The following is a 22790-nucleotide window of genomic DNA, read 5'->3' on the forward strand; positions in this document are numbered from 1 at the left end:
ACGGGGTTGCAAAGGGCCGTTCGTGGCAAAAGGGATTTGAGGGTGTGCACTGTGCAGAGTACCAGTAGGGCATTGGTTATTAAGTGCCTTAGGGCAGTGGGATCAGGGGAAGAGGCAAATCAAAGGGTATTAGTGATAGACGACAGGAGTGGCCCAGGAGTATTGGGTAATTCGCAGCGAAAGCCAGTAGACAGGGTATTTTCCGTCAGAGTGTGCTAGCAATAAGCTGAGTGCAGCTTATTAAGGGGGCTACCCAAAGTCCAGCTCTAATGATGGCAAGTGGTGCTGGAGATGCCGACCGTCCCCATCTTAAGATGTGTAAGATCAGCGCAAGAGACGTCAGAGGCAGACATGGGGTGGCTGCTGCCTCTCTGCAAGAATTGCATAGAAAAGGTAAAGTGGGTTGAGACATTGGAACAAAATGCACAACGCTGACGAACAAACACCCTGTTTGGAGAAATGCGACACGGCGGGAAGGGGAGGGGGCGGAGCGGGTAAAATAAACAAGACGGAGGGAAGAGGGGGTAGGAGAAATGCGACACGGCGGGAAGGGGAGGGGGCGGAGCGGGTAAAATAAACAAGACGGAGGGAAGAGAGGGGAGGGGGGAGGAGAAATGCGACACGGCGGGAAGGGGAGGGGGCGGAGCGGGTAAACAAAGACGGACGTGCACGCGCTTTTAAGCTCAATGCGCATGCGCATTGAGCTTAAAAGTCACGGGCACTGCAAGGAATCGCCACGATTCCTTGCAGTGAGGATAAAGAGTGGATAAGTCCCAATACTCTCGCCTTGCTCGATGAGCATGCGCATCAACAGGCGAGACCTAAAATGGGGACTATGCAGCATGCTGCATAAAGAGGAGCTTTTAAACACGTTAATTTTTAAATAGAAAAGAGAAAAATCATTTTCTTCACTTGCATATTTGAATTGTGTGCAACTTCTCAACCTTTCTGCACAGTTGAAATTGACTTATAAAAGTGTGAAATACGGCAACATTTAGGCAAAAATTATTTACCTGCTTTGGACAGACCCCATACAAGAGTTTGATCAGCAATATCCAGAGGTCAAAGATCAGTTCCCTACAGGATACAAAACGGAAAAAGGTGGAGCACAACAAAACGTTTAATTTCCTTCTACTTGACCTTACCCTCATACTGCCCTATGTAGGCTACTAATCGAGTTCTCTTTTTCCACTCACTGTTTCTGCACCGGAAAAGGGGGTGGGGTAAAAAGGGGGTCACAACTTTCTTTTTAAACTTCCCTTCATTCCCATCTAATTTCTCCTCGCCTTCTGGTTCCAAGTCAGATTTAATTAGAAAGAGAACAGTGGGCAGGAAGAATATTGAGCCTTTCATCCGTATCCTGAAAGTCAAGTGGGTATATTATTTTCTTTCAGGGTCTACGTAAGGATATTGAGTCCTGGCAGAATAGTGTGTACTTTTTTCATTGCAATTAACAGAACAATTTGTCAGCATAAATGTTGTAGAAGTGACAGAAAAGATAACATGTCACAGTTCACTGCCTAGTCTGTCAGGGACGCCACTACAGGAAACACAGGGACTTTCCAATGGACTTAAATCCTTAACATCGTGTGCAAATATAAAGTACCATAACGAACAACAACAACAACACACATTTCAGTTAAAAAGCACGTGAAACAGCTTAAACCTACAATGCACTCATTCACCCAAAACTATATTTACTATTACAGTGCAAACCAGAAAGGCAATACATTTTTGCGCGCACACACACATGCATAAACACACGCACATACGTGTATATATATATATATTTATATACAACTCGCACTCGTCCCACACGAACCAGCGCGCCCACGTAGCCACCAGGTACCACCAGTCCAGAAAACGAAAGTTGGCCCAGGCTGAGGTGAATAAATATTTATTTGGATTCAGAAATCGCCACCAGCATAACGTTTCGGCCTTCTCAGAGGCCTTGATCATATATATATATATATATATATATATATATATATATATATATATATATATATATATATATATATATATATATATCGGGTGTGCGCGGTCTTGGGGCAGCGCATATGAGAAACTAAGGGGAGGGGGCAGGTGGCCCGCTCTCAAATCCTCTAAGAGCCCCCGGGACCCCATTGCCCGGGGCTAATATCGTCCACAAACCAACAAAGGCCCCCTAGACACCATCCCAAGGAGCCGTATAAAAAATTAAGGGGAACGTGGTGTGTGTCCCCCATCTCAGAGCCTAAAAAGTCCCTGGGGACTCCATTTTGATAAAGTGGAGGAGGGCCGTGGGACACCCAAAAATATAATATAGATATATTCACTGAAAAACACATAGGTTAAAAGGGATGTCATAAGATAGAGTTAGTTGAAAATGTCAGTAAAAATAGAACGTTTTAAAATAAAACCACTGAAATTCACCAGCTATAGTTATCTCAAGTAGCCATAACCAGTGCCCTCAGCATGCACAATGTTGTCAATTATGTCACTTCAGATGTCATTACAGATGTTATTAATGCAGTCATTGAATATATCATGAGGGAGGTAATATGTGAGGGTACAACCAGTGCATGGCGAGGGAGCGAGTGTGGGGCCATGTGGTTAGTCACAGGTCACTCAACCCCATTGGAGTGCTGAATCCCCCTTTATTTTTTAGCAAACTGATCTGCTGTGATTGCCAACAAGACTGCACTGGGCTTCACAGTGGTCTGCAGAGCCGCAAACTTCAAAGTGGCCCCTATTTGTTTCTATTTGGCCCCTGTGGATGTCCTTCTGGCACTTCACTACACAAGGGCCATGGTGTCAGAGTAACCCTACCTTTCCTCAATATATGTTATTTCTTTGTAGTTTCCACGACTCGGGGACTGAGTTCCCAAGTCCTAAGATTGCAGACGGAATGTTCCCATCAGGTTGTGTCCAGCCAATCACAATCCTTACTTATATTTGCGGATCCAATGCAGTGGAACTGCGGGGGATCTGCGGCGCAAAATATACAGACATTTATAACTTTCATATCTCCAAAACTACTGAAGGGATTTACCTAAATCACAAAAAGAATTCTTTCTGGATGAAGATCTAGCTTTTTGCCTAATTTGCTGTCAGTCCGTTCAGCCGTTTTTGCAGTATCACTGTTCAGTTTTCCTGTGGGAAACTGCATAGGGAAAACAAGCTGTAGAATCTCCCCTTTTTCTCGTGGCCCGCTAGACACTTCACCCCAAAACGGTTCCACGACGGAGCTGAGTTGGATGAAACTTTTTTTGGAACGTTTTCTGAAGATTTGTCAAATGGCGCTACAGTTATTAGCAAACCAAAAAAACACTTCCTATGGAAACATTGTCCTAACTATAACCACCCAGCGGAAACCGCCAGAGATATATATATAAATATATATATTATTCCATACAACCCCAAAACATTTCACATCCTTTAAGCCTAAAAGGCGGCCGCCAGGTAGGAGCTCAGCTTTAGAGCTCTCGGGTTGGGGATCACAAAATCAGTAGATATCCCCCAGTTAACCCAGCTATCCCCCTTGCACTACTCTACATCACAGATGTACGGCTCACTACGACTACAGACCTACAATTTCAAACCTTGCGAACATTCAGTATCACATATATGCGGATGACACGCAACTGTACCTGAAGATATCCTCTCAAGAGGATATAAACACGTTAAATGCTGCACTTGCCAAACCCAACAATGGTTAGCTCAGAACCATCTGCTGTTAAATACCCTGACAAACGGAATTTCTTTTGACCCCCCCCTCCAATCACTCGGCTCCTACCCTGGGCTGGCTTAAACAACCCACTGCTCTGAACTGCACCCCTCATGGTGTAGGCTCTGCCAAATCTTTAGGCATCACCTTGGATAAACACTTAAACATGCAAACGCACATCAGTGCTACTATTAGGGGATTCAACTTCCAACGTAACACCCTTAAGAAAATCAAACCTTTCCTCTCCCCGAAAACCTCAGACCGGCGGTTCAATCCTTGGTTATGTCTAGATTGGAATATGTTCTGGTGACCCTTGTTGGACTTCCCAAAGCTAGTTTGGCCCCACTCAGAGCTACCCTGAACGCATCAGCTAGACTCTAGAAAGCCTGCCTACATCTCCCCCGACCTTTTGTAACTAAATTGGCTATCTATCGAAGCCAGAATCCGACTCAAGATAGCCTGCCTGACCGATAAAGCCGTACACTACAACATTCCGATCTACCTATCGAATAAGCTTGAACTTTCGGGCTCTAGCAGGAACCTTAGATGTACGTCCACCCTACTCTTGAAACCACCAAGATTCAAAAAGAAAAGATCTTACAATCGTACTTTCACCGGTCCTGCTCCAAGAATCTGGAACTCCAAGCCACCCAAGATCAGATCGAATCCTTCCACTGCTTCCTTCAAGAAACTTGTCAAATGGCTACTCTTGAACAAACTTTAACAGCATCAACTTGTGATCATGCTCTTGTTTTGTTAATACTCTCATTCTTATTGTACTATACTGGTGCGTTTTATTGTATGCTTTTATATTATTTTTCTCTCTTGCTCTAGGGCACCGCTGATACCCCCAACTCATTACCTGATCTGTTTCCCCCTTTGTTGTAACTTCACCTACTTTCTCATTGTGTTTGTGACCTTTTGCCTTCGCAAATTCTGTACAGCGCTCTGAAACCCCAATGGGTCTTGTTCACGCTTTATAAATCTATTTGAATAAATTAATAAATAAATAAAAAATAACTACCATTCAATAATATCCCTCCCTAAACAGAATAAAACCCTTTCTACTCCTTAGCACTACCCTTCCCTAAACCCTAAAACTACTTACTATCCCTTAGCACTACCAATGTCTGAACCCTGAAACTCTCTTACTACCACTTAACATTACCCTGTGTGAATTCTAAAACCCTCTTTACTGCCCCCTACCACTATCCTTCCCTAAAGTCTAAAAGCCTTACTACCAATTAGCGCTACCAGTTTTTTAGCCCTAAAAACCTGTGAGTACCCATACAATACCCTTTCCTGAACCCTTAAACAGCTCATTACTCCTTAGCACCATTTATGCTCACTGGTTAGAGGCGGCAGATCCGGAAGCAGAGAACGGCCCAGGACCAGGGTTCAATTCCCGACCCCGGTCGTGGACCAGGGTCAGTGGACTCGATGATTCTCGCCTCGGTGCCTACTCTAACCAGGGATCACACTCGGCAACTCTGGGCATTAGCTTGCCTCATCTCTACAACGGCCCCCCACAGACGCTGGGGATGCCTGGTTTCACCTTGGAGATACCCAGTAGGGACCATCTCACAGGGATAGCCAGGACGGGTTCCCCAGCGGTCTACAGCGCCACGACGCCTCAGGGCAGCAGTGCGCTTTACAAGAACACATACATTACATACATTACATACATTACATACATCTATCTCTGAACCCTGAAACAGCTTACTACTCGTTAATTCCCTGAAATGAAAACCCCTTACCACCCCTAATACTGCCTTTTCTTCAACCCTAAGAACTCCTTATTACCCCTTAACACTACCTATAACTGAACACTAGCAATTCCTTACACACCCTTAACGCAATCCAGCTCTAAACTCTAAAACCCCCTGACAACCTCCATACGATCCATCCTTGAACCCTAAAAATCCTTTTCAAATATATAACTTGTAAATGCATTGTAATTTACATATTTGTAATGTACCTCAGTGTAATGGTAAATACATAGTTTTAACTTCACTGCAGTTGTGACATGTTGTTGTGGATGCACTGTAGTGGTACCATAACTTGTATGGTAGACACCGGTACTGACTTCCTGTCTCCTTGACATTATTCAGAACTTTCTCTTCATTTCGAATTTATTTTAGATTTTGTGACAGAAAGGATGCTATTGCTTCTGAAGACCACATTTGTCACATGCCCTGACCTTGTGGCATGTTCCAATAGTGAGTTCAGCCTCTTGAAAAACATTCAAGAATTGACTTTCATCATAGATCTATGTCAGATTTCTGGCAGCATGTATGTTTTTCCAGCCTGTATTTCCGAGCACTGCAGACGGGTTTGCCAATACTCTTGCAGGCCAAGGGTAGGTGGACGAATCAGCACAACAATGGCTGGCACTTGCTAGCTTCATCATGTCTGAGGCATGTGACCATTAGCATGCTCTTCTACAGACTCTGTTGTTTGCTTTAGTCTAGTTCTGGTCATTGGTGCAGTGCAGTAGTTTCACAGACCTACTTTTTCCAAGATAGTTCATCATTCTTGTACTGTAGTAATTTTAATTTTTCCTAAACGTTCACTCTTTATTTGTGTGTCTTTTATTTTGAGGTAGAACTGTTTTTTGTGCATCCTATACTCTTGAGTTAGCACTGATAGTACTAGCACGGTTTTAAGTGCTCCCTTAATTCTTGATCTTACGCTACTTTTAATTGACACACTTGCCTGAGTCCTTGTGTTATTGTTTCTCCGTTTCCCTGCTTTCTTAGCTCACAATGTGATGCTTTACTATCTTTGCTGCCTTAGTTAAGAGATTAAAAGACGGATGGTGTGAATGAGTATGCATCTACAAAGCCCATATTTGAATGCACTTATAATTTAACAAATATCAGTCAAAAATGGCCACTATGGATGTGGTTGCCTCCGTGGTAGCCATCTTTGAATGTATTTTCATTTATTTGAATTAATCCCATTCAAAGATGACTGCCGTGGACGCATACGAATCCTTGATGGCCACGTGTGAATTGGAACACGTAAAATAAAAAAATAAAAACTTTCCGCCATCGTTAAAAAAACATTTTGAGATGGTGACCTGACAACAAAGTGGAGGTGGCAAAATGTATAAAAGAAAACAATTTATCAAGGTATTTCATTTGCAGTTGGTATAATGGTATTAGAGGGGTATTAGAGGAATTATAACACAAACAATTACGGGGGACCCTAGGGCTAATTTAATGACCAGCTCTGGGTACACGCCCTACCGAACATTCACTACAACAAAGTAGAACCTCAGAACCCCAAATGATGAAGGGCGGTTCCGAGTGGTGACTGATGGGTGTTAGAGACTAGACACTATTCTGGCTCTTGTCTATTTTCACAAAGAAGAGTTGTTGTATGGCTAGTGGTAATAACTCTCAATCGTTATTCAAACATTCCTTTGTAAGATTCTTGACCCTCTGGTACCTTTGTTGTAGTGAGGGTATTAGAGGAAATCATGCCTAGGAGGTATTTGAGTTGACATACTGTAATCCATTTCTTGGATCAAATCGAAAAAGTGCTACATTTTGCAATTTGTGCAATCTCTCTTGGGAAGAAAAAGCTTTTTCTTTTCCTGTGTCCTGTATTACACCTAAAAACTGTATCTTGGTTTGTGGAGTGGTTAAAGATTTCTGTGAATTGATTCTGAGGCCCAATCTGTTGAACCAGTTGACACGTATGAGGTGAATTTGTGACTGAATCTTGTATTGGACCTTTTATTAGCCAGTTGCCAAGTAAGGAGAAACCCGATACCCCTGTTTCCCTAGGTGTTTCCCAAGGCACGCTGCAACTTGGGTCATGCATTTCATAAATATTCTTGGGGCTAACTTCAGTTTGAATGGTCATACCCTGAATTGATAATGACAACCCGCTACCTAAAAACGAGAATATTTTCAATGTCTGGGGTGATTAGAGATGTGGAAATATGCATCTTGTAAGTCTAGCCTCATCATAAAGTCTGACTCTCCTAGTTGATAAAGAATCTTTCCTAATGAGATCATCATGAACTTTAGTTTTTTCAGAAGCTGTTGCAAAACTTACATTAGTCTCCCATCTCCTGGTTTTATTTTGATTAAAACAAAATAAGAATAGAATCCTGAATTTCTTTGGGATCTTGGGACTATTTCTGTAGCGAATTTCTTCGTAATATGGAGAATTTACTTTTGTAATTTGTGGAGATGAAAATGTTTCTTTCTGGTTGGAAGTGTTCTTGGAGGGTTCTCCACAAATTCTAAGGAGTGACCCATATTAACTAGATCTAGGACCCATTTGTCCATTGTGATTTCTCTCCAATATTTTGCACAGGTGGAAATTTTCCCGCCTACTTGGTGTAAAGTTGACACTTTGAAGATTGGGGTGAAGGGTGCCTGTAGTTCATCAACGTCTTCATCCATAGTCCTGGGATCTTGACTGGGTGGTATTGCTTCTTCTTTAAGCAGTTCTGCAATAAGCCAATGATAATCGTTTTTTATCGAGGTTGAAACTGCTGGTGGTATGGTTGGGGCTGAACACGATATGGATGTGAAATATATTGGTGATATCCACCTCTATAAGAAGGTTGTCCCTTACATCTTTACGGTTCGAAAGAGCTGCTGCAGGACTCCTACTGAGGTTGCTGTCTCTGTATCAGTTTTTACACCCTGTTGTGCTTCCTCTACGTGTTTTCAAATAAAGTTACACCATCAAATAGGATCTCTTTAATTTTACTCCGCACCTATAGTCTGAATGATGTATAGCGTAGCCATCCCTGTCTTCATAAGAAAGCAGCCCTGGAAAGTGATATAAATCCTGTGGTAGATACATCAGTAGATGCATCTATAATCACTGTTGATGTTTGTTTTCCTTCTTGTAGAAAGGTGATAGGTTCATTTTTTTGTCATTAGGTAAATGATCTACTAGCGGTGCCAGATCCAAGCACATTTGCCAGTCAAAATGGCCAACAATAGCCGGGAAATGCACGGCTTTAATAGTTGTTGCTGCCATTGCTGAGACTTTTTTGATGATGTTGCCCAAGTACCTAACCTCTCTTTCTGGAGGCACCGTGCAGGGTGTGAAAGGGTTTCTCGACCTTCTCTGCGCTGCCTCAGATGCCTCCATAACAACAGATTTTTTGGGATGTCCTATTAGGCAACCTGGTGACGTTCCTGGTGCTTTATTTTTCTCATCCAGAAGCAGGACCACTGCTGAGACTGTGGCTAGGTTCCACATACATTTAATTCCGTTATGCCATATGTGGTCAGTAATCGTTATTGACCATACTGATTTCTTTGGTGAATCCTTGAAATGATAAGTGAAGCAATCAAACTATTTGGTTGATAAAGGTAGATCAAAACTTTTACAAGCCTTGATGATAGGATAAAAACTTGCTATATCATCTGGTGGCGATTATCTACAGGTGCTGCCAATGGGGACTCTGGCCAAAGGACTATATAGTCATTCCATTCTGGATTTTGAGACAGCCATCCTCTGTGCTGGTCGTCATCAGTTGTAAAAACTGTTTGTGCAGTGGATTAGCTGGTTGAGGTGTTTGTTTTGTAGGTGGAGCCTCAGCAACATATTCAATATGTTGTGCTCTAAGAGGCTGCACAGGAGGTATGTTTTGTGGTGTTTGATGACTTGGCGCAATTTGGAAGGTATAATGCCAGAGCTATTTGGTAGTTTAATTGTATCTGGGATATTATATTGTTCATAATATCCTGGTTCATATTATTGATAGATTGGCAATACAAAAGACGGGCTTTCTTTTTGGAAGGCTGATATGATCTCGAATGATAGGGTTCAACCGGTGGAGTATTGATTTAGTATTTTTGGTCGTCATCATATTCCTGGCATTTCACCTTTAATTGTGCAGGACTATAGGCAGGTCCAAAGAGGCTGTCATCCTCTGACTCCTCTGTGTCTAGGAGACTTTCAGGTGGTTTCTTTGAAACTTTTATAAGGGAAGCTGCAACGAGTCAAAAAGCAATGGCAGACCACATCGATTTTAGCCTAGTTGAATGAATCAAATACACAAACCTGCTGGATTTACCGCCCTTGGAGGAAATGTCCGATCCTGTCCCCAAAGGGTGGTCAAATGCCACTAAGGGCAAACTAAATTTGCTTGGAGGCTTATGCCAGATGGGCAGAGTACTGCCTTTGGTGGCCTGGATGTTGTATGCTTAATCCCGGCCCGACAGGTGAAAGCGGTGAACCTGGGCGTTGCTGGTAAGCAAAACTCCTGGAGTAGCCTTGAAGGGGGGTTAAATTGCTCAGAGTGCTGTCTCACTGGTGTGGAAAGACCTAAAGAGCATGTTGTGGCCCAGTGTTCTTTGAAGTGCTCCAATGCGGAATCAGCACTCTCGCCAAACAGATGAGAGCCGTCACATGGCATATCCATCAAAGAGGTCTGCACGTCACAAGATCCACTTATGAAGGCATGGAAAGAAAGGAACTGCTGTTGACGTGGAGGTGATGCTTATATACAATTCCATTTTCACTTCGGGGTGGAACAAAGCCAACACGGAGTCACACAGGGCCACCTAAAAGCACAAAGGAACAATACGGTTTACATCTTTCATATCTAGTCTGGCGCCTTGGGATATGGGATATTCTAAAGACAAGGAGTCTGCGGTTAGATGTATCCATTGGAAAACGTTTTATTAGATTGAGAGGGAAACCTGCCTTAAGGACTACTCATTAAAAAAATAAAGAAAGCTTCCTGGTGGGCACAAGTATCTCCTAATCTGGATTTGCTCTGGTACCAATCACACCAGTTTCAAACACCTCGGGATAGTTTTAGGCAGAACTGTGGCAATCCATCATGATGGGCCTAATCATGCAGTCATTAATTAGTGTTTATAGCATTATGTTCATCCTCCGATTGCACAACCACGTCCATGATAAATAAGACACATCCATTTCTTTATTGGAAATGTGCATTTTATTAAACAAGTCAAAATACAGAAACAATGTGTCGAGCACAGGAGCTACATGCTTATGCTATACATGCACACAGATTCGCAGTGTGTCCCGTGTGGGGACCTGTGGGCCGAACTAGGCCTGCGGCGCTGCAGTGCACATGGAGCGCAATTAGGTGACACACACACAGTACTGCACTGGTACGGACCGGAAGTGCCGAGCCACTTCGGTCCCTTTATTTAAAGCTTTCTGGCCACGCCTGGCCAGAAAGTGATACATTGTGCGGAGTGCTTCCGGGGGCTCAACCTGAGACCCTCGGAGCACTAGAGCGCTACATCCCTTCCCAACTTGGATTTTTTCAAAACAAATTATCACAGTCAGTTCAACATGCAAAGTCTGCCAGTCTCTGACTGGGCCGTGGATTGGACCTGAGATTATACTGCCACTTGCCTCTCGGAGGGATCTGGTCCCGAGGAGGTCCCGGTGACGGCAGGGATGGATGCTCTGCATTGTCCGGGGCCAGGCATGAGTTGTCTTCTGGGGCAGTATTCTCTCCTTCTTCCCTCGTTACAGGTGCACCGCCACTGGGGCTTGGTCCCTTCGGTATCTGCTTGAACCACGATACGTTGCGAGTCACTTCTTCTCCGTCTCGACTGACAGTGATTGCTGTTCCGTGGGTTTCTTTGATGACCCAGGGTTCCGGCTCGAAAGGGGTCTTGAACTTCCCCCCGGGTCTCCTTGTCCGGATGAGCACCGTCTCTCCTGGGCTCAGGGTTTTTGCTTGGGCTCTTCTCTTGCAACTCGCTTTCTCGTTTGTCCTTCTTCTCCTATCTTGGGTATTTGCCGGGGAGTATGGTGGGGGAGTCCAATTGTCAGCCATAGGTAGCAGATCCCTTCTGGGGCCGGTCAGCATCAACGCCCATGGTGATTGCATGGTGGTGCTGTGTGGCGTGCTGCGATACTCCCTCAGGAATGCTTGTAGTGTTTCCTCCGGGTCACTTCCTTCTGCTGAGGATATCCTCAATATCTTGTTTATTGTCCTCATGAAACGTTCTACCTCACCGTTGGCTTGTGGCCATTGTGGGGTGATTCGGTGATGCTTTATGCCAAGGTTGGCTAGGAACTCCTTGAACTCACTCCCCTGGAATGGGGGCCCATTGTCCGTTTTGATGACCATTGGGATGCCGAACAGGGCAAATGTTTTGGTGAGGATGGGGCGAATGTTCGCGAAACTGGTTGACGTTGCTATTTCCACGATGGGATATTTGGTGTAGTTGTCCACCAGCACCACTGTGACTCTTCCGTCCGGGAAGCTGCCAAAGTCCAGGCTTAGCCATGCCCACGGTGATGGAGCGTGTTCCTCTGTGATTATGGGAGCTGGTGCTTCGGGACTGCTTGTGATTTGGCATGCCCGGCATTCCTTTACGCAGGCTTCGATGTTCTCCTCCATGTTTGGGAACCATATCTTCTCTCGCATCCTCGCCTTCATTCTGCGGGTGCCTTGATGGCCTTCGTGTGCTAGGGCGGTTGCTCTCTCTTGCAGTGTTTTGGGAATGACCACTCGAGTCCCTCTCAGTAGGAGGCCATTGTCAGCGCAGCTGAGGTCGTCATGCACCTTCCAGTATTGTTGTAGGCGCGTTCTGTCTGCTTCGTTCCACCCGTTGGTGTCCTTCAGGAAGCTCGTCCACGTGCCGGATTGTATGGCCTCCTTCACCCTTCCAACCACTGCATCGTTGTCATAGTGAGAGATGATGATGTCGGCGGTCAGTGCGCAGGGGCACGCGCCCGTGGCTAGCATGTTGATGAATTCCTCGGTGTGGACCTCAGGGTCTGTGTTGCTAGATTCGTCTGCGGGGGGGTGGCGCGACAGGAAGTCCGCCGGGTTTTTCGCCCCTGGTCGGTATACTAAGTCCATTTGGTACTGTTGAACCTGGATTGCCCAGCGTTCGATCCTTGGCGGGGGGTGCGGAGCAGTTCCCCGAAACAACGGGATCAGCGGTTGGTGGTCTGTCACCATTCTGAAAGGGTGTCCGGAGATGTAGAGATGGAAATGGGCGCACGCCCATTTTACGGCCAGTGCCTCCCTCTCAATTTGTGAGTACCGGGACTCTGTTGCCGTCAGAGCTTTGCTTGCAAACGCCAGCGGGGCCCATACCCCGGGTTCGGACTCTTGCGACAGGAGAGCCCCTAGGCCCACTGGGCTGGCGTCCACTAGTACTTCGGTGGGTCTTGCAGTGTCGAAGTATGCCATCGTTGTGCTATCTAACAGGGCTTCTTTGATCCGGTGGAACGCTTTGTCTTCCGTTGCTGTCCACTTCCATGGACTGTCTTTTTTCGTTAGGCTTCTCAGAGGCTCCGCTATTGTGGCCAGATTGGGTATGAACCTGGCACAGTACTGCGCCATTCCCAAGAAACTTCTTACTTCGGAAGCGGTTGAGGGTGCTGGAGCATTCTTGATAGCTTGTGATTTGCGGGGGTCTACCCTTACTCCGTCTGAGTCGAATACGTATCCGAAGAACTCTATTGATCTCTTGAAGAACTGGCATTTGTCCTTGTGCAGGGTGACCCCGTACTGTGCGAGTCTTTGTAGAGTGGCCCTCAATCTTCGGTGGTGTTCTTCACTGGTCTTGGCGTGAATCAGAATATCGTCACTGACGTTTAGCACTCCATCAAGTCCGGTTAAGATTTCCTTTATCGTGTTTTGGAATATTTCGGCTGCGGATGAGATGCCGAAACTCAGTCGCTTGTACCGTCTTAGCCCTAAGTGTGTCGAAAAAGTTGTAATGTAGCGGCTCTCTTCTGCTAGCCTGAGCTGGTGATATCCGGCATTAAGGTCTAACTTAGAGAACCATTGGGCCCCATTCAGGTCCGTGAGGATGTCATCTACCGTTGGGGTGAGGTGGCGTTCGCGTCTGATGGCTTTGTTGGGCATCCTCATGTCTATGCAGATGCGGATCTTGCCTGGCTGTCGCGGCTTCTCGGCTATCACCATTGGGGATACCCATGGCGTTGGCCCTGACACTTTCTCGATTACCCCTTGTTCTTCAAGTTGGTTGAGCTCCTTCTCTACGGCTGCGCGCAGGTGGAAAGGTATTCTTCTGTGTCTTAGGGCTATTGGCTGGATGGCGGGGTCGATGTGTAGCCTGATGGGTGGTCGTTTGATTGTGCCAAGACCTTCGAATAATGTGGGGAACATTTCCAGGATGTCCTCTATTTGTAGCGTTTTGACTGCGTTTGCGAACGCAATGAGGCGGAGGTCTTCTGCCGTGTTGCTGCTTACAAGCAAGTCTGCTTCCTTGTCGATCACGTGGAACGTGGTTGTTACTTCGTTGTCTTCTGCTTTTACTTGGACCGTCATCTTCCCTCGGAGTGGGAGGGGTGTCTGGCTACCGTACGTTAGTATGCGCGCCTTAGACGGTACTAGCTTGGGTCTCGGGTTCATTGCTTTATAGTGCTGGATTCCCATGACGTTTATGGTAGCTCCCGTGTCGATGACGCCACATGCTGGGGACCCGTCGATGTGTATCTGACACTTGGGCTGTGGTCTCCGTCGCTTCTTTAGTTCACTTACGAACGATACGTAGTAGCATTCATCTTCATCTTCTGAGGGTGAGTCATCAAACTGGGGTCGCCTCGGTGGTCTGTGTGGTTGAGACGGCGTTGCGTCGTCCAGTGACAGCTGTTTCACTGCTCCGGTGATTGGTTTTCTTCCTGACGTCCCTCTTCCTCGGGAGCCACCCCTGCACACGCTTGCGAAATGGTTGGGTATTCCGCATTTTGAACATGTCTTGCCACGTGCTGGGCAGCCATCTTGGTTGTGTTCATCTCGGCCACAGTATCCACACGATGTTCGGCGTGGCGTCCTGGTCGGCCATCTTCCTCTGCTTCCTCGGCCTGTGTTGCGGATTGCATCCACTCTTTCAGTCTTCACCACGGTTCCTGCTTCTGCCCGTGGGTTCAGAGCTGCTTCCATTGCTGTTGCACGGACATCCGATAGTTCGTGGGATCTGGCCAGGATTAATATTTCTTCAAGGGTGATCCGTGGCTGTCGTAGAATGAGTGTCCTTAGGTGTTTATTGCGGCAACCTTGAATGAGCTGCGCGGTCACCTCTTTCTTTTCGTCGTCGTCCGTGCACGTGCTTATGAGATCCCTCAGCCGTGCATGAAATGCATCCATGGACTCTCCTTCCCTTTGGCGGGATTGGCGAAATTTGAATCGCTCATAGTGGGGGTTCAGCTGGGGGTCGAAATGGGCGTTCAGCGCATTGACCGCTGCGTCATAGTCTTTGGCATCTCCTGTGTCAGGGAGGTGTTTAAACAGTTTATACAGTTCTGTGCCCCCAAAGTGTAACAGCAGGGACCTCTTCACTTCGTCATCTTTCTCCCTGGTGGCAGTGAAATAGTTGTTAAGTTGCCCTAGCCATACAGCCCATCTGGGGGCTGCTGTCCCGGGGTCTATCAGCTCGCTGAATGGCGGTAGTGCCTGGATTTGTGAGTGGGCTGACGGCGTCGGTGGTTGAGTGCCGAGGTTTATTGCTGGTGGCGCCGCTTGTTGAGCTTGGTTGGTTCCCCCGGCTGCCCCTCCAGGGTTGGTAGTCATTGTGGTACTGGCCGGTGTCTGGGCGTTTGTCTTTTGGGTGTCGCTTTATTGCGGGTTGGCTTGCACTTACTCGTGCTTGTTGGTGCCCGTGAGTCACTGATTGCCTGGTTGTTGGTTGCACTTGCTTGTGCTTGTTGGCGCTTGTGTGGTCCAATGGGTGCTTGGTGGCTGATTGGCTTTGCTTGTGCTTGTTGGCGCTGGTTACCAATGCTTGGTGTGGCTGCTTGCGCTCGCTTTGGTGTTGCTGCGTCACCTCGTGGTGTGGTTGGCCTCACCGGGCCCTCTCCGTGTCCACAAAGCCTCGCTCTCAATTTGCCTGAGGCGCCTCCTCGGCTTCGCGCTCTCCCCGGGTTCTTTCCTCTGGTGCCGGCGCCGGCGCCTCGCGTTCTGCGCATGCGCGCACCGCTGGGCCTGCCGCCTGGCTGTTTTCTTCGGCGCGTGTCCTCGCCTTGGGCCTCTCTGCCGTCGCTGCCGCCGGTGCCACACGCAGCCCTTCGCTCACGCTGCTTACCGGTGCTTTGGGTCTTCTGGGATGCAGCCTTGGCTTTCGGTGGCGGTGGCCGTCGTCGCTGACGCTTCTCTCCGGCGCTGCGGCCGGGCGAACAGGTCAGGTGAGGGTTGCTGGTGGGTGCTGCTTGGCTTTTGGATATCCCACCCTCGTCGCCAGTGTGGGGACCTGTGGGCCGAACTAGGCCTGCGGCGCTGCAGTGCACATGGAGCGCAATTAGGTGACACACACACAGTACTGCACTGGTACGGACCGGAAGTGCCGAGCCACTTCGGTCCCTTTATTTAAAGCTTTCTGGCCACGCCTGGCCAGAAAGTGATACATTGTGCGGAGTGCTTCCGGGGGCTCAACCTGAGACCCTCGGAGCACTAGAGCGCTACATCCCGCACACCGCCCACTTTTCTTAAGCTTGTGCAAACACACATCACATGGCCAACAATGCTGGCGGCTAGCTCACTGGTGCAGTCACAGACATCAGAAGGAGGATGTACAAAAGATGATGAGGTAAACATAAATCTTCAAACATGCAGACAGTGACTCTGAAGGGCTAACATGGGGGTATGGGACACTGAAGGGGTTTCATAATTGCAAGATACCGGTGAGGGCAGATGGTGTGGCAGAGGTGCAACCTTGCTGTCACCCACCTACTAAATACTGAGTTTCTTGCTGTGTTGGGGGACATTTTCACTGAACAAGTTTCTTCCCGCACCCCAGGAGCACTTTTTGCAAAATGCTTTGCTGGCCAGGATGCCGTGTAATGTCAGCCAGCGCCATGTTTTTACTTCAGAAAGAAACCCCAGCAGCAGGGGTTTCTTTCTGAAAAACAAAATAGAGAGATCCTTGATATTTCCCAGTGCATGGGAAGAGTTGTTTTTTTTTAACGTTCACAAAACCATGCCTTACATGGCACGTGCAAACTAAATAACATGTTAAAAACCACGATCAAAACAGGGTGGGCCTTTCAATGGTGTAGAGCCAGCAGACCTGTGGTGGCTGGCCCTCTGGCAAGGGGTTTCTATGGCGGTGGAGCCAGCCGGGGATGTGTCGTTGAAACCAGGGGGCTCCCCCACTTCTAAATGAAGCATGAGAAGTAAAAGGTGGATGGAGTGGGGAATCCACCAATTTCTTGCAGATGCCCTATTTCTGACAACTTTTAAATAAGTCCATAAGAGTTCAGCAGGCATGAGGGGTCTATAACCAAGCATTAAAGAAGCCCCACAGCATGGAATGCCACAGTACTCCATGAGAAAGTTCTACTATAGCACAGCAGGCATCTAAAATGATGCCTCTATAACCAGACTGAGGGTAATGGTGCAGAACCTACATCCCAGTAAGAAAGTGACCTTGCAGTGAATAAATTGCTTGTAAGTATTATTTATGCCTTCACAGACCTCTCTTGAAAGCAAATGAACTGGGGAATATAAATACATGTATTTTCACAATGTAAGGCCCTACTTCCCCCGAAAAGGCAATCCTTGCACCAACTAGAATTTGTGAAAAAGAATGATTGCAGCCACTGAGTGGAGAGTCCATTTCTGAAGCACACAAGGTAATAACTCGGTCTGCCAATATATAGACATTACAGCTTGCAATTATGGGGCGGAGGAGAGAGAACGGTGTTGACTTATGGTGCCCAGAACAGTGGTGTGTGTACAATGCTGTCTTCTAACCATCAACATTGCTATCTACTTGTTTATGCTATTTAGGATTATTTTCCATAGATGAAAGTGAGGAGGGGAAGAGGCACTTAGTGCAAGAAAGACCACTAAGAGGGCCTATGTATTAATATGAATCAGATTTTACTTTTCCAAATAAAAGTAATGCATCGCCAAGAAGAAGAAATTCATGAATGCTTGTTCCAATCTTGAGGGTCATGGCATGCAAGAAAATTGAGTCAAGAGAGGCCGTTTAGAGGCTCATCACTAAAGACTCAAATTCAGCAAAAATTCAAGGAAATGCTTTTACTGCCACACTCATGGTTAAGGCTTTCAAGGTGAGCTACCGGCTGAAAGAAAGTAGGTTATTTTGGGCTAAAGCGATCCAATCACAAATACCACAATCTCCAAAGACCCTACTAGAATGCTACAGTCTTAAGAGTTTGTCTACAAAGAGTGAACTCTAGAGCTACAATGATTTCAATAGCTGTACCAGGCTGAATACTTTAAACTTTTATAAAAGTATTATGCCATTTAGTGACAGAGTTGAAAATGACTGTGTCCATAGCTGTTGGTTTTGAAACAAAACTTCACAATAGGTTAGAGGGGAAACTCAACCGGTAGCATCTAACCAGTGCAGCTTCTGCCAAAATAGAAAATTAAACCCTATTTTACGATAGAGGTAACCACTGGAAATAAAAATAGCTGTCCAAATCTCAAGAAAGTACAAAGTTCCAGAACCACTATGCTTTACTGTCCTTGAAGGAGTAACGCACTAGCCCCATCCTGGTGTTGGGTGCTCCTAGATAGGAATAAATGGCCAGGCAGATACATACTGAGAACAGAGTCACTTCTGTATCATCAGAGCAGGAGCGGGCAAGAAGTCAATCTTTATGTATTCAAGGCTCTTCTTCCATAATCCAGAAAGGGAACTTCCAAGTTTTGACTTACAACTACTTTAGTAGCTGTTTCCATGACAGTCACTTATGTGTAACAACACTGCATGTGATAGGAAATTTCAAAAGGTAAGTCTATCATGCTACCGCGGCGCCTGCTTATGGAACTGAAGCTTGCGATATGCTCGACAATAAGACGTAATGACTAGATCACAAGAGACCATGCCTTTCCGCTGTATCACCCCCATTTCGTGTAACAAAGGCCCAACCTTTATGACGGAATGGATAATAAAGGCTCCACAGATTGTACCAGGAGGAAAATTGGGCCATGGTGGTAGTTCACTTTACCCCCAGAGACATGTGATTGGACAAAGGGAATTGATGAATGAGGTGACAACCATCCTCGGCATACAGAGTGTGAGGGGCGATGAGCATTGTGCTGAGACCTTGGACTCCAAATAAACGACCACAGTTTTAATGCCAAAGAGCCGCAGAGGTATCCCAGGATTTACAATTATGATACTAGAAGGTGCCAAACCATGACGAATAGAGTCCAGGACCTCAGAAGTTGGGCTGTTGATCCCTTCGGTCAAAGTGTGTATTGGAGTTTCTTTGCAACTCCAGAGGCAGGTTTTGGTGCAAAGGGCACTTGAAAATACCAGTACTTGGGTGTTCACTACTGCTTTGGGATGAAGGACACATAAAGGTGTCTCATCTTGTGTTTGCTGATGAGTTAACTTGGGTTGAGGGAATGATGCTGATGCTGCATCAGTGCAGCGTTAAAGGAGACCAGCAGGCAAAAACCAAATAGGACCTCAATGATGCTTATCCCATGTTTAGTAGGAGGCATATATGACGCTGATTTAACCCCTTCGCAGCGGGGTAATCCCCCCGCTGTGCTGGGGGGTGCGCACAGCACCCCCATGCTCATGCCGTGCCTCATGTGCTCCTGATGAGATGAGCTTGTCATGGCCACACCCGTTCCCGTGAAACGCTCAGCACAGCAGGGGAATTATCCCCGCGTGTGAGCGTTCCACGGCTCATGACGAACTCAGCTCGTCATGAGCACTGGAGCACCGTGCCTCATGACAAGCTCAGCTCGTCATGAGCATGGAAAAGGCTAGATACTAGAAAGACACTCTGGGAAATCCCAGAGCAGCAAAATAGAGCTTAGTGTGCCCTGAGCTTGGACTAGGTCTTATACTATTCTTTGAAATTAGTCCTATGACTTTGTCTACTGACAAAGATGGTATGTGGGGAATCTGCATCAAAGCACCTCCTCCAAGTGAAGCAGGAGATCTTTAATCCCTCATTTATGCAGCATAAAGGTTGAGACCATTGTGTCCTGTATTACAGGCAAGCAAAGTCATATTTAGAGCTCAGAGAGGTTCCCTGGAGAGCCAGCATCATCCTCATTCTCTGCAAAAAGGAGAACAAAGGACTGCAGGAATAGAGGTGATATGGGTGTTTGGGTTGTTCGGTGTAGTCGCCCATGCGTCCTGGCAGCATTTGAAAAGTGGAGAAGCACAGCTCCCTTGCTGCCAAACGACACTGGAGAAGGCACTGTAAAGAAGCAGATGGAAAAGTACATACACATTCTTATACTCATTGCATGTACAAATGTTCTGTGAAAACAAAGGGTATCGGTGGGAGCAGACCAATGATGTCTCGCCTTCCTACAAATCCTTTTAAATGCGGAAGAGGTGGGATAAAGGATCAGTGTGACACATATGTTGGCTTGCATCTCATTGTGACTTCTGTGCTCCATGCCAGCATCTCAAGTAATCATTTTCTCCCTTGTATTTTACAAGGATGTATAAGGAATAACAGGGAGAGCTTGCACCATATAGCATGGTTTTAATATTGGCTTAATATTACTGTGATATCGATTACGAAACTGTTTTCAAGGTAAAGTACACAGGGAATTTGGAATATAAAATATTATACTCCCCATATGCCCATACCTTGACATGTTGTTAGTCGATACTGCAGATACAATATCCTTGCAAGTTGGTATTGAATACACAATAGTGTGACACGCAAACATACATTCAACTGCTCATGTAAAAGTATGCTTTGGATTTGGACTGGCAGGCCACAGAAACTGGATCCAGGCTGGCTACCAATATTTCATATCTGTAGCTACCTAAAATGAATACTTAGCTAGCTGTAGATGGAGCCTGGAATGTCTATAAGGCCACACATCTTTCATAAATGTTTTGTATTAGATTACAAGCCCATATTGAACCGGGTGAAGGCCTTTCTCTTATCCTTTTACACATCCCACCATTTCAAGGCAGAGTTGTAGCTGTGCCCTAAAGTCTGTTCTGCTCAATCCTGTCACTGCACACATGACTAAGCGCTCTGTAGTCCACCTCCTGCAGGTCCAGACAGATCAGAGACAGCTGTGGGTGCAACGTAGTGACATACTCCTGATCTCTGTGAGTGAATCTTCTCATCTGCCTGGAATCTGGAGGAAAATCATAAACAATTGGTCAAAGTGAAAGAGTGTGGATTGCATTCACTTGCAGACTTGATAACAATCAATAAAAAACATTTACTTCAACATTTGTCTTGTGTATTTATTTTGTAAATATTCCATGAAAATCTTTTTAATTCTCAACTCATCACAAAAAAACATAAGAAACGTACAATGTAAAGGGAAAAATCAGCACAACTGTCAGAAAAAAGGTGCTCAAGTGCTTATCTCGAATAGTACCAGGCAGTTCTTTAAACCCCCTCTTTCTTTTTTCACAGAAAGTATGATGTCTATTCGCCTGATAAACTGAAGCAGTTGTGTTACAGCACAGAAAAATGATGTGAGTTTTTGATTAAACTGACAAAGATAGTATTTACAAATTGGCAACAAGTAGAGGGCATTGAAGATGGTGTATCGTGAATGAAGTGTGGCGTGGAAGATAAAGGCTTATGGTTCTACAGTAACTTGTTCTTATTCTAACTCCCAGCTGAGCCCAGGCATGAATAAACTGGGGAATAACAGCTATGACTAGAGAGTGTCCGAGTAACATTGGGCCTCATTTATAGTTTGGTGGTCGGGAATTTGCTCTGCCAGGGCGGCAGAGTAAAGTTCTCAGTTGGCCTTCAAAAGTAACCGCCCGCCAAATGTAGAGATGTCTGGCGGTCCAGAGGACACCTCTTGCTTTTACAGGAATCACATCTAGGCGGCTCCTTAAATGCATTGAAATGTTGACAGACAGCTCCGTCAACATGACAAAGTGGTAGGCCAAACTTCCAACTTTCAAATAGTTTTTTATTTTTAAAAAGTAAATCTCATCTTGCAGTGGATGGCAGTGACAACTGGCCACGTGTTCGCCTACTCTAAATAGGAAGGGTGAACACATGGCCAAACCTCTGACGGCTGTTACTCCGCTAGCCTGTCAGAGAGGTATGTAGGTAGCGGAGGCAGAGTGGTCTCTGCTAAATACATACTGAAGTTTCGTCCAAAATAAGGCAGAAGGAACTCAACTTTGACGGAGAGCGTATTCTGTTGTTGTTGAAATGGAGTACTCTCTCCGCTTCAATGCTCTTTAATATTAGGTTGCACATCTTCGATCCAAACCTTTATGTGAGTTAAACACAATCAAATGTGATGTTGGTGGTTTGTACAGCATGCTCCATCACCAATATGCTAAGTAAGCAGTGTCTGGATGATTGGTTCGGAGTTTACCGGAGTGCACGTTGGGTTCCCAACAATGGAGCAGTTCAAGTGGCGAGAGACGCTACCCTGGCCGAAACTATAGCAACATTAGGAAAAGCCAAGAACCTGGAGTACCACAGCTCCCCTAAATAAAGCACCGTTTAGACACCATGATTGTTTGCTTGGTGGGGATTGAGGAAAAAGTATTTATTATTTATTGTTGAACAAATCAAAGATCAAAGTCCTTTTACGGGCCAGATTTTGGAAGGTTGTTTCCGCCTCTAAAATAACACTGAAGCTTCAAAAAGGTGATGGAATGAATGCTTGACTTAATGTCAGCCACTGGAGATCACTTGTTCTGTGTTCCTGACCACTGTTTTTCACCCACTATGCTACTCTAGAGAGAGACCATCCAGTTACACATCAGTCTTGGTCCTGCTCCAACAGGAACTGTTGGTCCAAAATGTCAGGCCTGGCCTCCTCCAGATGCGAACACGAGCAATACCAGACCGGTCACTGCCTTCTTAGGCATCATCAGTGATGTATAACATGAGTCCTGCAGCACAGGGAGCAAGGGTCCCACATCTGTCGCGCACCCACAGACGTTCACTTAGATTTGCATTCCAGCCCATTGTTTTCACCAAGTATGCCATCCGAGACAAGAGACCAGTCCAAGGCAAATCAAGTTTTGCCCCAAAAGGAACAATCCAGCCTTAAATGACAGGACTGGCAAAGAAAGCAGGTTTGAGTATTTTCGCGTTTATGTTAGTCAGTCAGAAAAAATTTTCAGAAGAAAATGAAGACTATTTACACCAACAGAGTGGAGGACACTATAGAGTA

The 22790-nt window shown here is 46.0% G+C and overlaps 1 protein-coding gene across 1 annotated transcript in view; it reads right to left on the reverse strand.

Annotated features, from left to right (window-relative positions):
* Nucleotides 1-20132: 20132 nt before the first annotated feature.
* Nucleotides 20133-22790, reverse strand: part of CTC1 (CST telomere replication complex component 1) — a 167800-nt gene continuing 165142 nt past the window's right edge. The window contains exon 24 of the mRNA XM_086945964.1: nucleotides 20133-20762. Coding sequence (XP_086802090.1) covers nucleotides 20608-20762 — 155 coding nt within the window. The 3' untranslated portion in view covers nucleotides 20133-20607. The remainder of the gene's footprint in view (nucleotides 20763-22790) is intronic.

Source organism: Lissotriton vulgaris, chromosome 12 (genome assembly GCF_964263255.1).
Source record: "Lissotriton vulgaris chromosome 12, aLisVul1.2, whole genome shotgun sequence".
Classification (NCBI taxonomy): Eukaryota; Metazoa; Chordata; class Amphibia; order Caudata; family Salamandridae; genus Lissotriton; species Lissotriton vulgaris.